Below are 18,973 nucleotides of genomic sequence, written 5' to 3' on the forward strand. Positions count from 1 at the left end.
CAGTATGACCAGGATTTACAAAATGAACCAAATTTTTATTCAATATGACCCAAAATGAGACATCCAGGTCACTATAGTCTTGAGAGTTTGAAAAAAAAAGGCACCTGGACTTCTTCAGGTTTGTAAGGGCAAACCAAGTGGACAAAACTCCCCAAAACAAGGTAAGCAACACGGTAAGTTGTGCTGTGCAGCAAGGAGTGCTTGGACCTCTACATCTGAGAGCCACTCCACAAGTGCATGATACAACATAGGAGAACCACCTCAACAGGACAAGACTCAACTGTCCAAGAATTTAAAGGACATCATCCTTCCAAGGTTGCCAGTTTTCACATATTGAATTATTTGAGAGAGGAGTAAATGAGGCCATCCGTGTCCTCTGTGACCATCGTTGAACAGAAGGGGGCGGTTTATGGCATCAGCTGTCAGCCACCTACAACGTACTCTTGAGATCCTTTTCCAGGCATTTTAACCACCTCTCACACCTTACCTCAGGTGACCTTAATAGCTCACATGATGGTCGGGTGGGGCAAAGGTCTCACAGGGCTTTCAAACTGACTCCCACTGATGGTAATGACCCGCCCTTTTTTCACACCTGGGTTCATGTGATGACTCAGTTAATGAGTCAACGATCTGCAGAACAACCTCCAGAAGGGACAACTCCCACTGGAACCCTCAACAGCTTGTTTATTAGAAGTGAAGAAGCCTCTTAGATGAGCGGTGAATAATCATCACAAACCAAAAGAAGTTGAAAGCTTTTAAAGCTCTCAGGAGCACTTCAACACTGGCTTCACTTCTCAGACCATGAACTAAAAAGACACTAAATAGCTGTCAGAGAAAATCTGATGTTATTCTGCACTTTAATTGGACTTTTAACCAGAAGGGTTTTTACTAAAACCGGCTCAGAGTGTTCATTAAACCTACAGAAATCAGGATCCAGTACCAAACATAATTCGCCTTGCTTGCGATTCTGCATTATTCATATGCTGATGTCTATTATTAGAAATTTGTGTCACAATAATAATGCATAAACAAAGGACGGGTACAATGACAAACACTTAAAAGCGCATAAAAAACTCACATGACAAATGTGGCATCTAATTGTCATGTACAATTTTAGAAATGAAACACTGAAGAGCTTCTAATACACCAAATTCAGCAACAGCAGGGGATTACTCTCATTCCAACAAACTGCAGCACAGTTGGTGGCCGTTTGATTTCTTTTTTTTCTCTTTTTCATAAACCTATAATGTTGTTGGCAACAACTATGAGGTAAGCCCTAAAAGTGCCTTTACCTTTGTTGACGCTTTACTTGAAGTCGGATTGCGCTTTGATTCTCAGCAGGAACCAGAAACAGCTGAAACCTACAATTATCCCGTTTGCTTAATTCAGGATATTGTGCACTGAGCACATCTCATGGCCTTCCTTAGTGTATAAGGTTGCTCAGATTTCAGGGCGATGGTCCACAATCACGTGATTAGAATTCCATTCTTAGTTCACAGGATGTCGTCAGAAAAACTCAATACCAAGCAACAATTTCAGTTTCCACCTTTGCCTCCCCCACAGATGCAATTCATGCAACCAAAAATGATTCAAGATGCTACAAACTTCAAGGTGTGGTTTGGCAGCGACTGCTGCATCCCATCTCTTCCTCACTCTGGTCAGAGCATCCATGCTCCTCATGACAGATGAGGTGGGAAAAAAATCTCCAAACTGAATATTCCCCTCACTGTAATCGTTTCAGTCTGTTGTGCCAGAACAGATTGCAGTGTTTTGCTTCCCTGTTGGAAAGCTGTGTATTTCTCCTCCCTCCCTCTTTTATTTTACGTCTCCCTCTCCTCTTTTTTTCCCCATTATTGCAATATGGCACTCTCCATTTCATTGTCAGTCTGTGCCGTGCTGCGTTACCGTAGACCTGTTACATTGGTGCCCGGCCCCCTGGTCCCCTCTGGTAAAGGTATGTGATAAAACATTACACTGCACCATAAGTTCCTGCTTAGCATGGCAACTGGGTGATAAGCGCAGCAAATATGCTTGTAAAACTGGCCACCTACTATCAAAATGAAACACTTACAGAAATCTTTGCCCTATTTGTAAGTCTAAATTGAATGCATTTTGCAAAACTGGGAAAGCGTGGTGCACACAAGATTGGGTGTTGCTTCTTGTTTTTGTTATTTGTTTTTATTCTGGAATGCATCCCTGAGCCCTGTTTTAGGACTCGTAGCCCCTGTTGATTGAGCGAGCCCCTTTAAGTGGCTGTGGCAATTCCAACAACAACAGCCGACCTCCTCTGGCAGGAGGGGTGGGTGGGAGTTGGACTGGGGGAAGGCAGCTTGCGGTCGTACATCTTGGGAAGGCTGCATGTGTTGCCCAGACAGCTCCTTAAGTGACTTCACCTCATCTCAGTGGTGCTCATTACTAGCAATAGAAAATCATCTGTTCAAGAAAGCAGTATATAACAAACCAACCCCCATCGGCAGAGAGGACAAGGTGCTGTCAACGCCGGCTAGCTGAATTGATTGGGTTCTGGACAGTGCTGTACATTTTCGAGGGTTGTGAATTCCATTTGTTGTTGTCACAATTACCGGCGCATATGTTGAAATTTCAAGTATCAGCTAGCAAGTTTCTTACCAGACCCCTAAATGCTTACTCATGAAACAGAAAAAATAAATAAATACATTCAAGAGCCTCCACAGTTGGCCTATTTAAGCATATTTCAATGGCTATAACTCAAAGCAGGGTACCATGGCAAAATCCTCACAGCATCGAGTATTCGTTTTGAAGTGTGTGTTTACTCTATTCAGTTTGTTAGCCTGCAGTCTCCAGGCAGGAGGCTCATGCTGGGATGCTAAGGAAGTATCTGCCTTCACAAGATGGGAGTCTAACAGAGAAGAAAGGGAAAATGGGCAGCTGACTCTCGAGACTGCATTATCTTCCACTGTCGAATTCATTTGAAATGCCACCTTTGACAAATTACAACCTTCCTTGCCACTAATATCCCCCTGTAAATGTCTTCCCACTTTCAAGTATTGTGCTTAAAATGTACATGCATGGCTTTTTGAGTGCAGTCCATATTTGTCAAATGGCCCAGGGACAGAATCACTCACGCCTGCCTGTGAAATAGGCACGAACACTGAATTGTGACTGCGAACGGCAGCAGGGCGTGCAGATTTAGGCATCAAAGAACTGTTAGGCTTAATGCCTTTGATTTGAATTTCTACTTGTTTCATTAGAATCCACTGACATTTCATGCACACCTATGAGCTATTGTCACAGACTAACCTTTAAAAAGAAGAGTTATGAGGTATTCCTGAAGAGACAAAGGCCCCAGAGAAAAAGGAAAAGTTACTTTTTTTTTCTTTGTATTCTGCTTTGTAGTTGTTATGTTAAAAAGAAATGAACAAAACGTACTAATGAATGAATTTTCTTTTTAGAAAAAGGGGGGAAAGAAGCTTTTCAAATCATCCTCTTCATATTCTGGAGGAAAACTCGATTCAGTGTCGGCACAACTCGACATAAAAAGTTTATTCGTGGCGTTTGATATGCCACTAGAAAAGCGTCTTTCCAGGTATGTTGGATGCTTCATCAACATTTTATCAGTTGTAGCTATGCAGCATGACAGCCTTATCCTTTTTCTGAACAATCCTGTACCTCTTATACTCCCAGAAGAGAGATGGGTGGTAGCAGTACTTCCAGCTCATGATTTGGCTGCTCTCCTCTCCTCTTTGTCTCTGTTCAGCCTCTGTCGACGGCATTTCTTATGCTGTTCCCTTGAAAATAAATTGAAGCCTTCACAGACCCATCTCCGCCTATGCGTGCACAAACTTAGAAGGTGAGTTCTAAGTTTGTGCTCGCACAGGCTCTTGTCCAAGTTGACTGATCCCCTTTACGGGTGCAATGATTTGGCATTTCTTTCCACAGGTGTAGAATGTAGTCTCTCTGGAGCTCATGTTGCTTTTTAAACACACATATATCACAGTGATAATTACCAGAGCTGTTTTAAGATCTCCCCACCTTCGCTGCACTGCGACTGAATTACTTAAGTGTTTACATACTTTCCTCTATTTTTCTCTCATACAGTGAGCACATGTCAAAAACGGCGCATTTTAACGCATTGCATTTGAATAAAAACTGAGGAAAACTGTTCAGATGATTAATTACAAACATGTCAGAGTGGTCAATAAGCCAAGAGAACAATCTGGATACTGAGTTTATGGTGTGCTATGGTTATGGGTGCAGCTGCACATACACAGATACAAGCCCAAGCTGTTCTCACACATTCGCAGCAGTCATGAACTTTCCTGGACACCATGTCTGATGCACTATAATCAATAAATAAGTTTTAACCTGGCAGCTCCCTACAAAGTTCATATGATGTCTGACTGAGCTGATGAGAATCGGGCAGGTAATGGTCCAGTGAATTTACAGAGAGGGAGAGAACTTCTTGTGTCCCTCTTTCTATCTGCTCTATCACCTGCTGTGTGCTACATGTGAGGAACAGCAGGTTCAGACAATGCGGCCTGGTTGTCCTGACATTTTCTGTGTCAGGAAAACTTTGTGTGTCAGTTCATCTGTGAAAATAGCTTTAGACACACAAAACAATTAGCCTGCAATTTTTTAAAAGACAGCAAAATACAAAGTTGGTTCTATGTTTTGTCCCTCTGTCCTTTACCTTTTCCTCTTTTTCTGACCACCCATCATCTTGACCATCCTGCTGGAGAAGCAAGTTGTCGCCTGGGGTGTGGAGAGAATATGGTATTTAGTTATGTACATCTGGCCCAAAGTATCATCAGATTTTCATTTCAAAAAGCAGATAAAGCAAATAAGACAATTAGATTAGATTTTTGTTGTTTTTGTTTGTTTTTTTGAGAAAAATTATTAAACTTTACATCTGTGGGAGGTATTGTATATTATATATGTTAGTATAGTGGTGTATATGGTGTTGGTGCCTTTGTGCAGTAATGAGTGCAAGTAAACACTGGTGGAAACTGTTCATCAGACCTGCACACTATCTTAGAGAAATTCTGCAGGCCTGACTCTCACCAACAACCATAGGATATTATTGGTGAGAGTCCTCACATGACCTGCTCACTCCATACCCTCCCACAAGATTTCTGTTGGATCAAGGTGTCTTCAAGAAGACAAAAGAACAAGCATTGCACTGTATTGCTAGTCATCTATGAGTGGCTCTTCCTTGTTGAGGAGCAAGATAAATCCTGTTTTTCCTTGCTTTTCCAACTTTTCTACTGGAATTTGCTGAACTAAAGAGCTCTGTCATCCGAGGGGAAATGGAAAGCAACATAAGAGCTGTTGTCTTACAGTATGACTCACTTTTGTGTATTAAGTTGCCTGACACGTGTCTTCACATATTCACCAAAGATTAAAAAAAAAACATTTTCACCCAGGCCCAAACCATGACACTACCACCACCATGTTTCATGAAAGTGATGCGTTCTTTTCTTGGAAAATAATGCTTCTCATTTAAACTCATCCAAAAACACTGTTCAAACAGCCTTTTGACGTGTCCACATGATCTTTAGCAAACTGCAGGTGAGCAGCTGTGTACCTTTTGGAGAACGATGCATTTTGTGTTGTGCAGCACTCTCCTCATGGTCGATTCAAGAACATTAATATTGGCTGATGTGAGAGAAGCCTTTAATTGTTTTGAAGTCCCCCAGGGTTTCTTTGTGAGCTCCTAGAGGATTACATGCCTTGCTCGTGGCGTGATCTGTGTTGTTTGGACGCTCCTGGGGAGTCCAAGAGTGGCGTTGAATTTTCTCCATTTTTACACAGTCTGTCTGTCAGTGGATTGATAGAGCCCATACTGTTTTTATCTAATTTTATTTTTTCCAGTCTGATGAGCATCAACAACTTCATGGATGTCCATTCACATGTGACTGTCATCCCACTGATTAAAACCATCTGACTGTAAATGAATTTGGGTTTTTCTCTCTCGTTCCTGTTATCACTCGTTATGTCCCAGTGCTCAACCTCTGATGGATTACACAAAATTAGGATGTACATTACAATTCAATTTTTAAACAGTGGTCACCACTGTGGGTTTTTTTTATGTTATTATTACCTGAATTAGCTGAACTAATAGAATTTCTGACTGGCATAGATCCTAGATTATCTGGTCACTGTGAGCGCAGCCATGATTGCCTGCCTGCTCTGTATTCGTCCTCTTTATAACTGCTGACGTCAATCAAGCTACCGCTTTCAGCGATATTTCAGCTGCACACTGAGAGGTAATTAGAACAATGATTACCAGTATCCAGCAAAAGAGTGAAGACAGAGAAAGAAAGTGCTGACATGTGTGGGGTGAGCTGTGCCAGGCTCTGAAAATGTGCCCAGGCAAGCACATGTATGATGAGGCTTTCTGAGTGCACACCGGCTGCCTCTTGCGCTGTGCAGTAGCAGGTGGGTATAGTCTACATGAGGCCTTCTGCCATCTGTAGCCCCAGGTTTGGGCCAGGTACACAGCAGATATTTGCATCTGTGGGCAACTAGCTTGCATACATATATATACAAATATAGCCCTGTGCATGTAAATCAAATGTGAACGATTGGGAGAAATATCAATGAAATGCCATCTATTTGGGGGGGGGGGGGGGGGGGGGTAAATTTGAATTTTACACACCCACTTACACAGCAGTGCTCAGACACACATTAAGCGACCACAGCTTCAACCACTAAGTTGACTGCAAGTGTCCTATTTAATTAATAGTCAACTAAACTTGAAGCTTACACTGCAACTGCTCTTTTGCAGTCAGCGGTCAGCGGATGAGGTGACACGTCATTAAGAGTGTAAATAATCCTCAGGATGCCCCAGATGCCACGCTAAAGACTTTTGGATCTGGATCATGTTGAAGACATCTGGCTGGCTCTCCGATGAGATGAGCCTCGTGCCCCTTAATCTGCTTCTAAATAAGATTAGGATCATGCTGGGATCAAATCCTAGCATTGATAATCCACACGAATCATTTGAACAGATAGCTGATTAGGGTATTATTTTAGGAGTGGTAATTTAACCAGGGAGATTTTTTTAAGATTACGGTACCGTAGATAAAATGGCATTAAAAAAACGTCACTCGATCTAGAAAAAAATCATTGATTGAGTGTGTGTGTTCCAATACAAGTTGTATGGATCACTTCTTCACTTAATGACGCCCAAATATGTGTCACTGTGCATATGGCTGCTACTTTAAATGACTTCCAAACATTTAGAAGGGTTTAAAATATTACACTTAACAGCTGCTTCAAGTGCAAGTTAATCCACCATCCCCTCCGTGCAGTAATCTAATGGCCATTTCCCCGAATGCATGGTTGCCATTATTTGATTTATGAAGAGAATATCCCTTTAATGTTGGAGATATGAGATTTGGTATGGCCTTGTTCTTAAATCTAGAAAAATTATGTTCCCAGAATAAGGAGCAACAAGCTGTCTGTGTGTGTGTGTGTGGGGGGGGGCATTTTATAATTGGTCTGTGGATGTGAACTGAATTTAACAGCTGTGTCTGCTGCTGAATATACTGCTTCATTATAAAGAACACAGCACACTGTAAAAAAGCTCTGGAGGGGTTTCTCGCAGTACAAATAAATTTTGGGATACCTAAAATTCCTGCAGAGGAAAAACATGTTTTAAAGGTGCCATGATCTGAATATCACATATGTATGCAGCTTATGCTGAACAGTAAGTGAAATCTGTGCCGTCCTGTAAACTTCCTAACAACAAAAAGATCCCCTGATACAAAAATGCAATTATTCTTATTCTGTATGAAACAGCTGTTTTTTATGTGTTTGCTTTGTTTCAGTGCAGGGACAAACGGGACCCGTAAAGCTACGTTAATATGCAGCCATGATGAGACCTTATGTAAATCTCGTCTTAAATTGATCTCAGCGTGCCGTACTTGCTTTTCAGTTCACATGTATGTTTTGTGGAGGGGCTGCTGCTCATGGAGATGCAGGCACATCAAACCAAAACAGGGCTGTAAAACTCTGGGGCTGCGCTATTTAAGCACAAGGCCACCAGACACTGAGGGTTTGTTAATTATTTACTTTTTGGTCAGTCAAAAATCAATCAGTCGACTCAATTTAAACAGGGTCCACAACATTTGTTTGATAAATTATAATGTTAAGTCTGAGTGATGTAAAGGCAAATTTGCATTGCAATGTTGCTGATAAGATTTCATTGCCTCTCTGAGCTAGTTTGATGATCTTTTTAAGTATACCAACAAACTAAAGCTCTTTGACATCATTATGAACTTAATTCTTATCTGTTACACCCCAAAAACAGGGGCATTGCTAGCATTTTAGTTAGTTTAGTTTAGTTTTCTGTGGAGTGTGTCTAAGAGGACCAAGTGAAAATCAGTGAGTCCACAGTAAGTCATAATATTGGATCAGAAATAAAGGTTGGAAAACACTTGGGACAAATATTTCAGGCTCATGTGCAAACCTGCCTTCATACAGATGGTATTACCTAAAAGGTGGGACTGCACAAGATCTCCTTTCTGCATTAAAAACTGTTTAGAAAAGCAAAACTCATAATCCTAGTTAAGTAACAGTATGAAAAGTTTAGCAACATATATACTCAGTATTCAGTAGTAAAAATGGCTTTTTCGTCATGAGTGCAAAAGTACACTACTGTGCAAAAGTCTTGAGCCAACACTGGTTGTTTTCAAGGAGTCAGACTTTCTTGTAATGTTAAGGCCTTGAACCACTTTGAGGCTTTTGTTGAACATTGGCTGTCTTTTTTTTTTAAATTTACTTTCAGTCCAGTCAATGTACCTGACCATATTTTTTTAATTTCACAAAATTAGGTTTTTATTTGTTTTCTCACTTTCTTACAAAAACATATAATTTGTTCCAATTCCTTTAGCTTAAGTTACAAAAATGAAAAGAATAACACAGTTTGACGGGCATAAATAGTATTTTTGGACCAACAAGGTGATTCACTAAGAGCTAAAAACTTGCTGTAGATTACACTACCATGACATACTGTGAGCCCTCAAAAAAAAGTTGGACAAATGGAGGGCAAAGGAAGAAATGACAACTTAAAAAAAAACTAATTAAGACAAACAGTATCTAAAAGTCATGTCCTTAAAAAATAGAAAAAATCCAGTAAAGACCTGACACAGAACCTGAGAGATGCTTATGGTCCTTCAGCTGACCTGTCAATTTATCAGATATGTTCTCAGTATAAGTGTGGCTATTAATAAGGAAGAAAAACAAGGAGATGATGGAAATATGAACACAAAAAAATCCCATCAGTTTTTGCTCTGGCATGTAGTACCGTCCACAAAGTGTCATCTTCTAATCATCTTAATTTTTCAGTGAGCAAATGATCCCAAACACACTGCCAATACAGCAAAAGCATGCATGGGTAGAAAAACACACAATGTAACACTATCAGTCATGGATTGGCCTCCCCAGACCCCAGATCATTAAAGCAGTTTGGGATCATCTTGACAGAAAACAGAACAAAAGGCAGAAACATCGAAAGAAGAGCTTTGAATGTCCTTCAAGAAGCCTGGAGAAATATTCCTGAAGACTATTTAAAGAAATGACATGAAAGCTGAGTAAGAGATTTGAGACTGTATTGGACAATAAAGGTGGTCATACCAAATATTGACTTTCAAGCTTGCTGGAATTGTAAGAGCTTTGTTTTTGACTTATATACCATATCTCCAGTTATGTTTCTACACATTTCAACTAATAAACTATTTCGAATTTTCCTAGCAAATATTTAAAAAATGAAGGAAGACTAAAGAATTCTGCACAGCACTGTCCATCCATCCATCCACTTTCTTCTACTTATCTGGGGCCAGGTAACAATGGCACCAGCCTAAGAAGAGAAACCCAGACCTCTTTCTCCTCAACCAGTTCGTCCACATCTGGGGGAACACCAAGGCATTTCAAAGGCACAATACTATGCATTATATTATTAGGTTATAATTAACAATTCATTAATGGGTATTGTGTAAATAACACAACATGTAATAATATAGCATAATATATTTCTATAGCTTTAAAAATCAGCAAAATAATAATGAATCTCTTCAGTTTCCTCAGCCTATGTAGAGAGAGGGCTGTATGTTCTTGATTTCATGTGTTCAGATTTGTGTGATGTGGGTGAAAGGAATTGAGCTACACCAGATGTGAAGTCCTTGAAGGCAGCTAAATAGATATAAAACTCCAGTGGGATATTTGGTTTAAATACATCCAATTATTTATTTAGCTTGTACGAGAATGAAAGGGGATGAAACAATGAAAGAGAATGAAAGAATGAAAAACAATGGTATAAAGAAAATGACATTAACCCAAAAGGTGAGCCCTGGGGCGCACCATGCCAGAAAGAAGGTGTCATTAATTGAAAGTGAAAACGTTATATATGACAGTTAAAATGAGATGTTCAGGGAAACGACACCAAACAAAAAGAAGCTCTCGCGCTCTCGTGCCCAGAGGGAGAAATGCTCATGATTAATATGTCATGGATTACTCATACCAGTGGGGGGAGCTGTTCCATGTGTCTGAGTGAAAGACTGTCTGGATGATACAGCAGTGTTGGGATGCCATCGGTTTCCAAAGAGGGCACCCTTCCTTTTTTGTTCCTCCCTAAAGCATAGTCACAAGCTGAAGGAGAATACAGCACTTGTTTTTGATTTCATAATTCTGCTCCATTTACTGCAAACAAGCAGTCACTTTTTATGCAGAGAAGAGCCTTCCTCAAAAAGGAAAGCGGTGTAAATGTCAGACTTTTCACCTTGATATAATACTCTTTTAATTCCCCATCTTTTTTTTAAAGCAAGGACGTGCACTTTCCCCGCTTCCTTGTCCTCTAACGATGCATACAGTCACAGAGTTTATTTTAAGCAACTTGATTTAGGGCTTTAATCCTATCTTCTGATTCCCGGCCACAAAGTGACATCATCTGTCCGTATCAGGTTACAGATGTTGGGCTCTGAGAGTGCTTGGATTTTAGCAGACGTTATTCCAAACAGGAAAAAATGTTACAGAGACAGCTTCAATAGGCATGGATATAACACTGCTACTTGCTCTCTGCAACCTGAAAGTACAGGATTAAGAAAGAGGTAAAAATATCAAAATATCACCTATGATTTGGAAAATGTATGGCTAACAAATCCACAACTGATGTGAATTATAATTAGGGTGTTCTTCTTCTCACTGTCGCCAAAGTGCTTGCTCATGGGAGGTCATATGACTGTTTTGATTTGATTGTAGGGTCTACCTTACAATATTAAGCGGACTGCTGTTGTGATTTGACGCTTTATAAATAATTGAATTGATTGAATAGATTAATCTACCCCCCCCCCCCCCCCCCCCCACACACACACACACACATGAAAACTCTATAAAACTCTCTCTCTCCCTTTAGTCATATATATGTATATGCCTAAAGCTGTTTAATGGGCTAAAATGTCATTTTAACCTGTAAAGTTTAGTGAGTTGAGGATTGTTTAATTATTCTCTTTGCTTGTCACATACTACTACTCAATATACACTCATTACCAGTTTGATTAACTTTAGTGAGTGTATATATCTGCAGCTTCCGGTGGCCATCCTTATTGTATGGAAATTAGCCTAGCCACCTCTGCTAAACAACAACAACAACAAAAAACTGTTATTCTGAAGTCTTCCATATCTGTCCTTGCAGTTTTGTTGAACAGTATATTGAGGATTTGAAAATGAGGCGTAAGTATGGCCAAACTATTTAAAATGCTTTTCGGTTTGCCTTTTTATTTATATTTCATGAAGTTATTGGCTTTTCAAGTTTTTTCCAAGATGGCGCCTGTCTAATGGGAGTCTGTTGCTAATTAGCCACCAGTGCAAACCTCATAGATAAAAATAGGATGTTGTGAGGGGCACAGATTAATGAGCTGCGAGTCTCATGTATTATATCTTTATGTGATAGTGGGTCGTGATATTTAACAGCTTGTGTGTGGTGCTAATTAGTGAGACAGAGTAACACAACTGAATATTGATGTGAAGTATATCACTAAAATCTTAAGGAGATGAAGACTTCATTGATGATGTGAATTTGCTCAATATTTTGGCAGATATTAGAGGAGGGTGGATCGATCCAGATATCGGTAGTACTAGTGCGGACTGATACTTTGCTTCTATTCTGGAAGTTCAGTATGTATCCCACTGAATTTCGTGAAATGCCTACATTTGAAAAATATATACTTCCAACATTAAAAACATCATGATCCTCTGTGTTGACTGTCAGGTCTATTTTATTTATTGCCTATAAAACATTTAAACAACAGAAGTTGTGCTTTTAGGAACAGAAACCTTAACACTCCTGGTCTCCAAAAGTTTTAAAATGCATGAAAAACGGAAAGGTGTGTTAACTAGTCAGTGTGGAAAGTAAAAACACAGTGATTTAATGGTATTTAAAATGTGTTCAGCATTAATTATATTTGCAAATCGATGATGATTTGTGTCATAAATCATGGCACACTGCTCTCCTTCTAACTTTATAAATTAAAAGTATCAGTAAGGGTCAATACTGGCGCTGCGTTTACTTGGTATGGCACACCACTAGCGGAAATGAGGTGCTGTCGCTGCTTTGCACTCCCACTCCATATTTTAGCTTTCGCCTGAGCGCAAAGAAGCGGCCCATGATCCAAACCTCTGTGAGACTCCACGCCCTGTTTTCCGGGGAGCCCGTGGAGATCCAGCCCTACAACACGCTGCTCCTCTTACGTCCCGTCCGCGATCAGTGAGCTGGCCGCGGCAGAGATTTCTCCTTCGGCTTGGATCTTATCTTTTACTCCAACGGAGCTCTTTCTAGTCTTTTGCGCGCTCGGCAAATGTCGGGAGCGGTATAGTGGACGCGTCTGTGCCGAGTCGTGCGCAAATCTTTCTGAGACTGCGCCTCCGTGGCAATGGATTGATTTCAGTGGTTTTTTCCCTTCCCCAACCTCTGCCTCGATCAAGTTGAGAAAACAGTGTGTAACCTGCGGCTCTCTCCTTCCAGCTACATGTTTCATCCGGCCAGTTTTAAAAGTAGCCTACCTGGCTCCGGATGTTCCTGCACATTTTAGGACGTTGAACTTTTTTTTCCTTCTTCTCTTTGTGCATTCACAGGAGGTGGACGGGGATTTTAAGGATTTATATATATTTATTTATTTAAAAAACAAAAACAGCTTCTCCGGGGTTCTTAAAGCCTGCAAAGATTTATTCGTGAAAAGTGATGGCCGAGCGGGGAGCTCTGTCGCTCCTCTCTCTCCTCTGTCTCACCTTTCTCTACACGGAGACCACCGCTGCAAAGCATGTTGACAAAGGTAAATGCCCGCAACCCACTAATAGTTGTGCTGTGTGTCTGCTTCTTCGTGCCTCGGTTGGAGGAACTTGCCTGGGTTGTCTTAGAGGAGTTGGAATGGAAAAACGCACGGAATGTCTCGGGAAGGGGGGAAATCAGACAGGGGGTTAGGTAGCTAATTCTGCGGCGTTCGGGTCAGACACACTTCCATATTTAGATAACTTTAAAAGTCGGCTACTTTCCACTACAGGCACACTGTTTAATCCGAGACCAGCCCCTCTTCCGAGCAGCAAAAGCAACACGCTTTCACACTCCGTCCTTTTGTCTGCGTGGAGGCTGTTGAGGCAGAACTGCTGATAGGTTTCTCCGGTTGTCTTTCAAGCCATTGCCAGACATGCGGTGTAGTTGTGTTCATGAGCGTGTCTCTGAATTATGTGCAATAAACCTGCAAAGGCCAAGCAACAGATTCTGCTTGGTGTGTTGGAGTCTATCCATCAATCTGTGTGAGACAAGGTGTGTGTGTGTGGTCATGGAATTTCCGGGGGGGGGGGGGGCGCACACTTACACTATGCAAAGGGTCATTAGTGTTCACTGTCAGGTAATAAGCTGGCATCATCAGTCCAGCAGACATCTCATTACTGGGCGTCAATACATGTTTTGCTGATGGATAAACAGACCCGATTCATTTGCTTCTGTTAATTGTTTTGAAGTGCGGCCACTGCACTGCAGTGTGTGCATGTCGGTAATATATGTTCTTTCAACTAGTAGTATTGTCTCACACACACAATTTCACCGATACTGGGCGTGATTTCTTGTTCTTAGAATAATGAGAGTGAGTGTGTGTGTAAGGGGGTGGGGGGTTCAGAAAAACCCAGCACACAGTCTGTTATTGGCACTTGGAGCCAGCGGTGCCTGAGATAAATTGGAGAGTCATGAGGAAAAATGTTTTTCCAGCAGTCATTGGAGTGCACAGCTCCAGCCCTTATCGCATACCCCATCGTGACAAAGTCATATCTTTATCATTTAAGCTGGCAGACCTTATCAAACACAGCAGCATGAGGTCTGGACCAAAAGAAAATGTGGCAGTAACTGACTCTTGTGCAACATGGCCCAATTTTCTCCGTTAATTCTCAGGATATGCAAATAAAAATACCTTTGTGTGTCAAAACAGAAGGTCCGTGCACCTTGTTTTTTTCTTTTTTTTGAAAGCACGCTGTGTGGTTTGTCACTTAAAAAGAATGAATGTGCAAAGAAAGAGAGAAGAGACGGGCCTCTGCTAGCTGTTGGGCTCTCTTGCGTGTGGAGCCTGATGAAAGACCCTTTCCTGCATGAAAAGAGCTCTGCAGTAGTGGAAGGGGAGATAGAGAGGGGAAAAAAGCCCCTCCTTGGCTTTGCTGGAGATCAGTACAAAAGAGAAATGGGGGTAGGGTGAAACAGGCCGACTGTCTGGAAAGTAATAAAACCAGGAGATTAAGGGGTCCAGGGAGTTCCTTTGGGAGCTTTGATTGATTCCAGAGAATTGGACTGGGACCCACACGCAGGGAGAGTTTCAAATTACTAATTGTGGGGTCCCCTTCTCCGAAAATATCTGTTTATCCAAAACACATTTCTTTGAGGTCCTGAATGTGGCCACAACTTTTATCTTTATCAAGGATGGCGGAGTTGTGGTCTTAACTTAAAAAAAAAAAGAGTTTTGAGTCTGTCTCGTTGGGTTTCGGGACTCGCTGTGTAACGTTGGAAAAACCTGTAAAGGTTCAGACAAACTGCTGCTATTGTTAGCCCTTTCTCCTCTGAAGCTCTTATGATGGAACTTTGAAAATGTCTCAAGAAGTTTTAAGGGATTTTTTTGGTAAACAAGTCCCAGTTAGAGGAGATCCATTTAGGCTCTTCTTTATCTCGGGGTTATCTCTGTAATCCTGCTGGGAGGGAGCTGAGTGCTGATTGTCTCCCACAGGACAATGCAAATAACTTGCTGAAATGTGTAAACATTTGGCAACCCTCTGCGCTCGCATTGCTCTCTCCAGGGTTTTATCCTCACATACCATCTTACATGCAACGCTGCTCAAGCCTTCTAAACAACCTTTCTTTTCTTTTGCGCGTTTAAGTTCTTCTCTCTGGACTCTGCTGCTAAGAACATAATTTACCACCTTTGTTTTGTTGTTTGGGAACGCCCTGGTGGTCCTAAATGACATTTTAGGGAGTGGGGGGGAGAGAAGGAAGGCTTAAAGGTGGATCATCATCCATGAATTTTCAAGAATAATTCAAGCATGACCCTCCGTCTGCTCTTTAATCTGTTCACAAAATGTGCAAAAATGTCCTCTTTTATCCATTTACACAAACTTCACCTCAAAAATGGACTGAGTCTTTTCCACAGGTCCACATGCTATTGTGATGATTTGAGAGGGGCCATGATGCAGAGTCATCTGCTGTCTCTGCTGCATAGTGTGCTGTTTACTGATCATTTATTTATGGGCTCCAATAGCTCATACTAAGTCCTAATGACCTCCATCCGCAGAGATACGGATAATTGCACATTTGGCCAAGTATTTGATTCATCTGCTTCACTAATGAAACCACCCCATTAGGCTATGCTACTGATCTGCAATTGCCACTGATGTGAGGGCTCAGTTTGTTGCTGCTCTTATGGCATAGTTGAAAACATCAGGCAGGTTGTGTCTTATTCCTTTTGTTCAAGGTTTGCAGGGGCAATAAAACAAAAAGCTGTTAATGAAATGATTTTTGCTAAGAACGGCGACAGCAGTTTATCACATGTAATTGGCAGCGTGAACGGGTGGATCAATATTCTCTGAATGCATGGCTTAACAGCTGCTGTTGCTTCTTTTAGGTAGTTGGGCTAAGTGTAATCACCCCCTTTCAGCTGTCCGGAGGCCGATTTATGATCCAGTGTTGGTATTTGTTTGCGTTTCTTTGCTCCTTTGCAGAGAGAAGCATTACGTGAAAAGTTTTGGAAGGGTTAGGGAGGCAGAATTTCACGCAGCCCTCTGAGCTAACAGTGCCCGCTCATAAGCGATGGGTGTGTTTAAATCAAATGCCGATTGGTTGAATGGGTTGAAGCTGGAGAGGACAATCTAAATTTTAAACACCCAACCCGGCTACCACAGAAGTCCTCATTTCTCTCTCTAGAGAGAAACTACAAGGATCAGTCAAAGCTGAAATACCAACAAAAGTAGTCGTCGTTTCTAGCAAACCGTATAAATGATGGGTGTAGTCACTGTAATGTCACCATAGCTAGTGAAGTACCATCATAACACATCTATAACAGGATTTTCTCCGTTGAAAATGTGGTGTTTCGTGAAACAAAAGAGCCCTCATTGACTAACGCCTTATAAATCACAAATATTACTTAAATATTACAAATATTATAAAATTATTATTTACAAGACAAACTTGATGCCCTTTTCATGAACCTGTGTACTGAGGTCACAAAGCAAGTGGATGTTTTCCAAATAAACTTCTGTACGAACACAAGCTGTCGCCCCCTGCTGGCCTTCGAAATTAATGCAGGTCAAATATACACACTTTACTTTTCAGGTCACGAACCTGCGACAATCTTTTATACTGTCTATACTCTATAGTTGTTCCACGGGCAGGCATACACATGCTCAAGCCTTCTGTGGCTAACCAATAGTTATTGTCTTTTATATCATCACATACGGTTCCCAAGTTTGTTAATTAGCTCATAAATTGCTCATATTTAAACACTGCCTACAGCGTAGACCGAAGTTACAAGATTGAGAATCAGAAGAATGTAGAATAAGTAGAGCATCCTTATCACATTTGATCCAGTTTCTTGCCATATAAAACTCGGTGTCAGTTGTGAGTTTGAAAGATTTCTCCATCAGACTAAGACTCTATTAAATTTGAAAATTTCCCCCTCCTTGTTAATTGTTCATAAGAGCTGTTGCTCTGGCATTGTTGGTCTCCGTTTGGGGCATAGACTAGACTGACTTGCTGGTTGCTGTGTTGCTGAAGCAGAGCTGCTTTGAGCGAAGCGAATCCAAACTTGCATCATGGTCTAAAACCCCGAGCAGGTCATAGGCAAGCATATAGCTGTAGCTGCCCCCCTGCTAAGATGAAATGCTGCTTGTGTTGATGTGTTGCAGAGAAACACTAGTTTCTCCTACTCCTAGACATTCAGTGGCCTGTATCAGGGTTCTGAGTTTTCCTCTATACTACGTTATATGTAGTGTATGTAGTTTCTTGTTTTTTGAGTTTAGTAGGCAGATAAAAATGAGGTTTTACCTTGAGGAGTGCAGAAATAAACATTAGCATTTTGGGGGGGAAGTGATGTGTAGCAATGTTGAAGGTATTAAAAGCCAATTTTTCTATCAATATGAGGCATAGCAGCTGTCGTTCAAGTTAACTTTATTCGTCATGCTGTTTGAATGTTAAAGAGACCCATGTTCATAGAAGCTGGTTGGATGATGATGTTAATGCTGTCACTGTACTCTAGAGTCGTTTCATATATAAAGGGCTTAAAATGAAGATTTTCCTTTTCTTTATAAAGTCTCTGGAGTCTTCAACCATCATGTTTCTCAGTTCTTTGAAAGCCAGTCTATTGTGTATTACGATTGGTCAGTTCACAGAAAGGCGCTCACATCAAGTGCGTCCTTCTTAGAGCTGAACTTCTCGGCTCAAGAGATGCTCCTGCTGTGCCTAAAAATATGTCAGACGGTGCACCTTTCCACTTCGACTACCGTCTGCCGTCTTTGTGTCTGCTCACCCTTTCATGTCAAAACAAAGAAAGCTGGGGGAAAAAAATGCTTGGACTTTAAAGAGGCTGACGAGTGTCTAGAGACCATAAAGCTGTCCATACTGCCCTGTGTGAAGACTCTTTTGAGACTTGGTAACCTGAGGGACATTACATCAACAGCATTTATATCCTTTACTGGAGACTTCCTGGAAACATATTTGCCTCACTCATTTTCACGCTTCCTTTTACGTCTATTTTAAAAATAGAACAGAATGCAAAATTTCTACTTCACTGTGCTGCAGCCAGGCTCTCCAGGCTTCCCCGTTCCTCTGTGATTGAGTGATGCTCCGGCTTAATGACCTTTGGGAGAGTGGAGGGTTTTTGTTTTTTTTTCATTTTCCTCAGGCTGCCTCAAATAGCAGCAGTATGAGCGAAGCATACGAAGAGGAGACTGAAATTATGGCTATGTGTCAATAAGAGCCCGGTTTCCCATCTTGGTCAGTGTGCTTCAGTGCACTTAAGGCAACTGTGTGTGCTGTGGGGTTTGTGCAAGCGAGTATCACTGGCTCAAGACCAAAAGCTGGAAAGAGCTGCGTTGTTGCGATGGGCCACGATCTTGACGATGTTTTCAGCTCAGCAGGACGTCTGTTTTTGGAGAGTTGCAGATTGTGTTTAGCCTACCTTGAAAATAATCTAATAAATAAGAATCAAAGAAAAATCATCATAGCGATCTTAAAGGCGTCTTTTCAGAAGATCCTGCAGAAATTAACCTTTTGATAGAATTTACCACCCCCTTTTTTTTTCTTTACCCTGTGATCATTTATTTTTCTTGTTTGACTGCAGATATTTAGAATATTATTGTTGTGTGTAAAGAGTTTATGTTCATTCAAAAAATAAACTGCATACAAATAAGAATCATTTTGGCCCTTTTTATATATTGAAGTGTTTATCCGAGCAGCACTTAGGCCTGTAAG

At 41.1% G+C, this 18,973-nt stretch overlaps 1 protein-coding gene across 13 annotated transcripts in view; it reads left to right on the top strand.

The window, feature by feature from the left end:
- The first annotated feature begins 12,675 nt into the window (after positions 1-12,675).
- Positions 12,676-18,973, top strand: part of neo1a (neogenin 1a) — a 162,251-nt gene continuing 155,953 nt past the window's right edge. For 9 of the 13 annotated variants that reach the window (XM_004557994.6, XM_004558002.5, XM_076884767.1 and 6 more), the window contains exon 1: positions 12,677-13,307. In XM_004557994.6, coding sequence (XP_004558051.3) covers positions 13,217-13,307 — 91 coding nt within the window. In that variant the 5' untranslated portion in view covers positions 12,677-13,216. Of the gene's footprint in view, positions 13,308-18,973 lie in introns of all 13 variants that reach the window. The other 4 variants (XM_076884798.1, XM_076884802.1, XM_004557998.6 and 1 more) reach the window with 2 other exon arrangements.

The sequence above is a fragment of the Maylandia zebra genome, linkage group LG1 (genome assembly GCF_041146795.1).
Source record: "Maylandia zebra isolate NMK-2024a linkage group LG1, Mzebra_GT3a, whole genome shotgun sequence".
In the NCBI taxonomy this organism is placed as follows: Eukaryota; Metazoa; Chordata; class Actinopteri; order Cichliformes; family Cichlidae; genus Maylandia; species Maylandia zebra.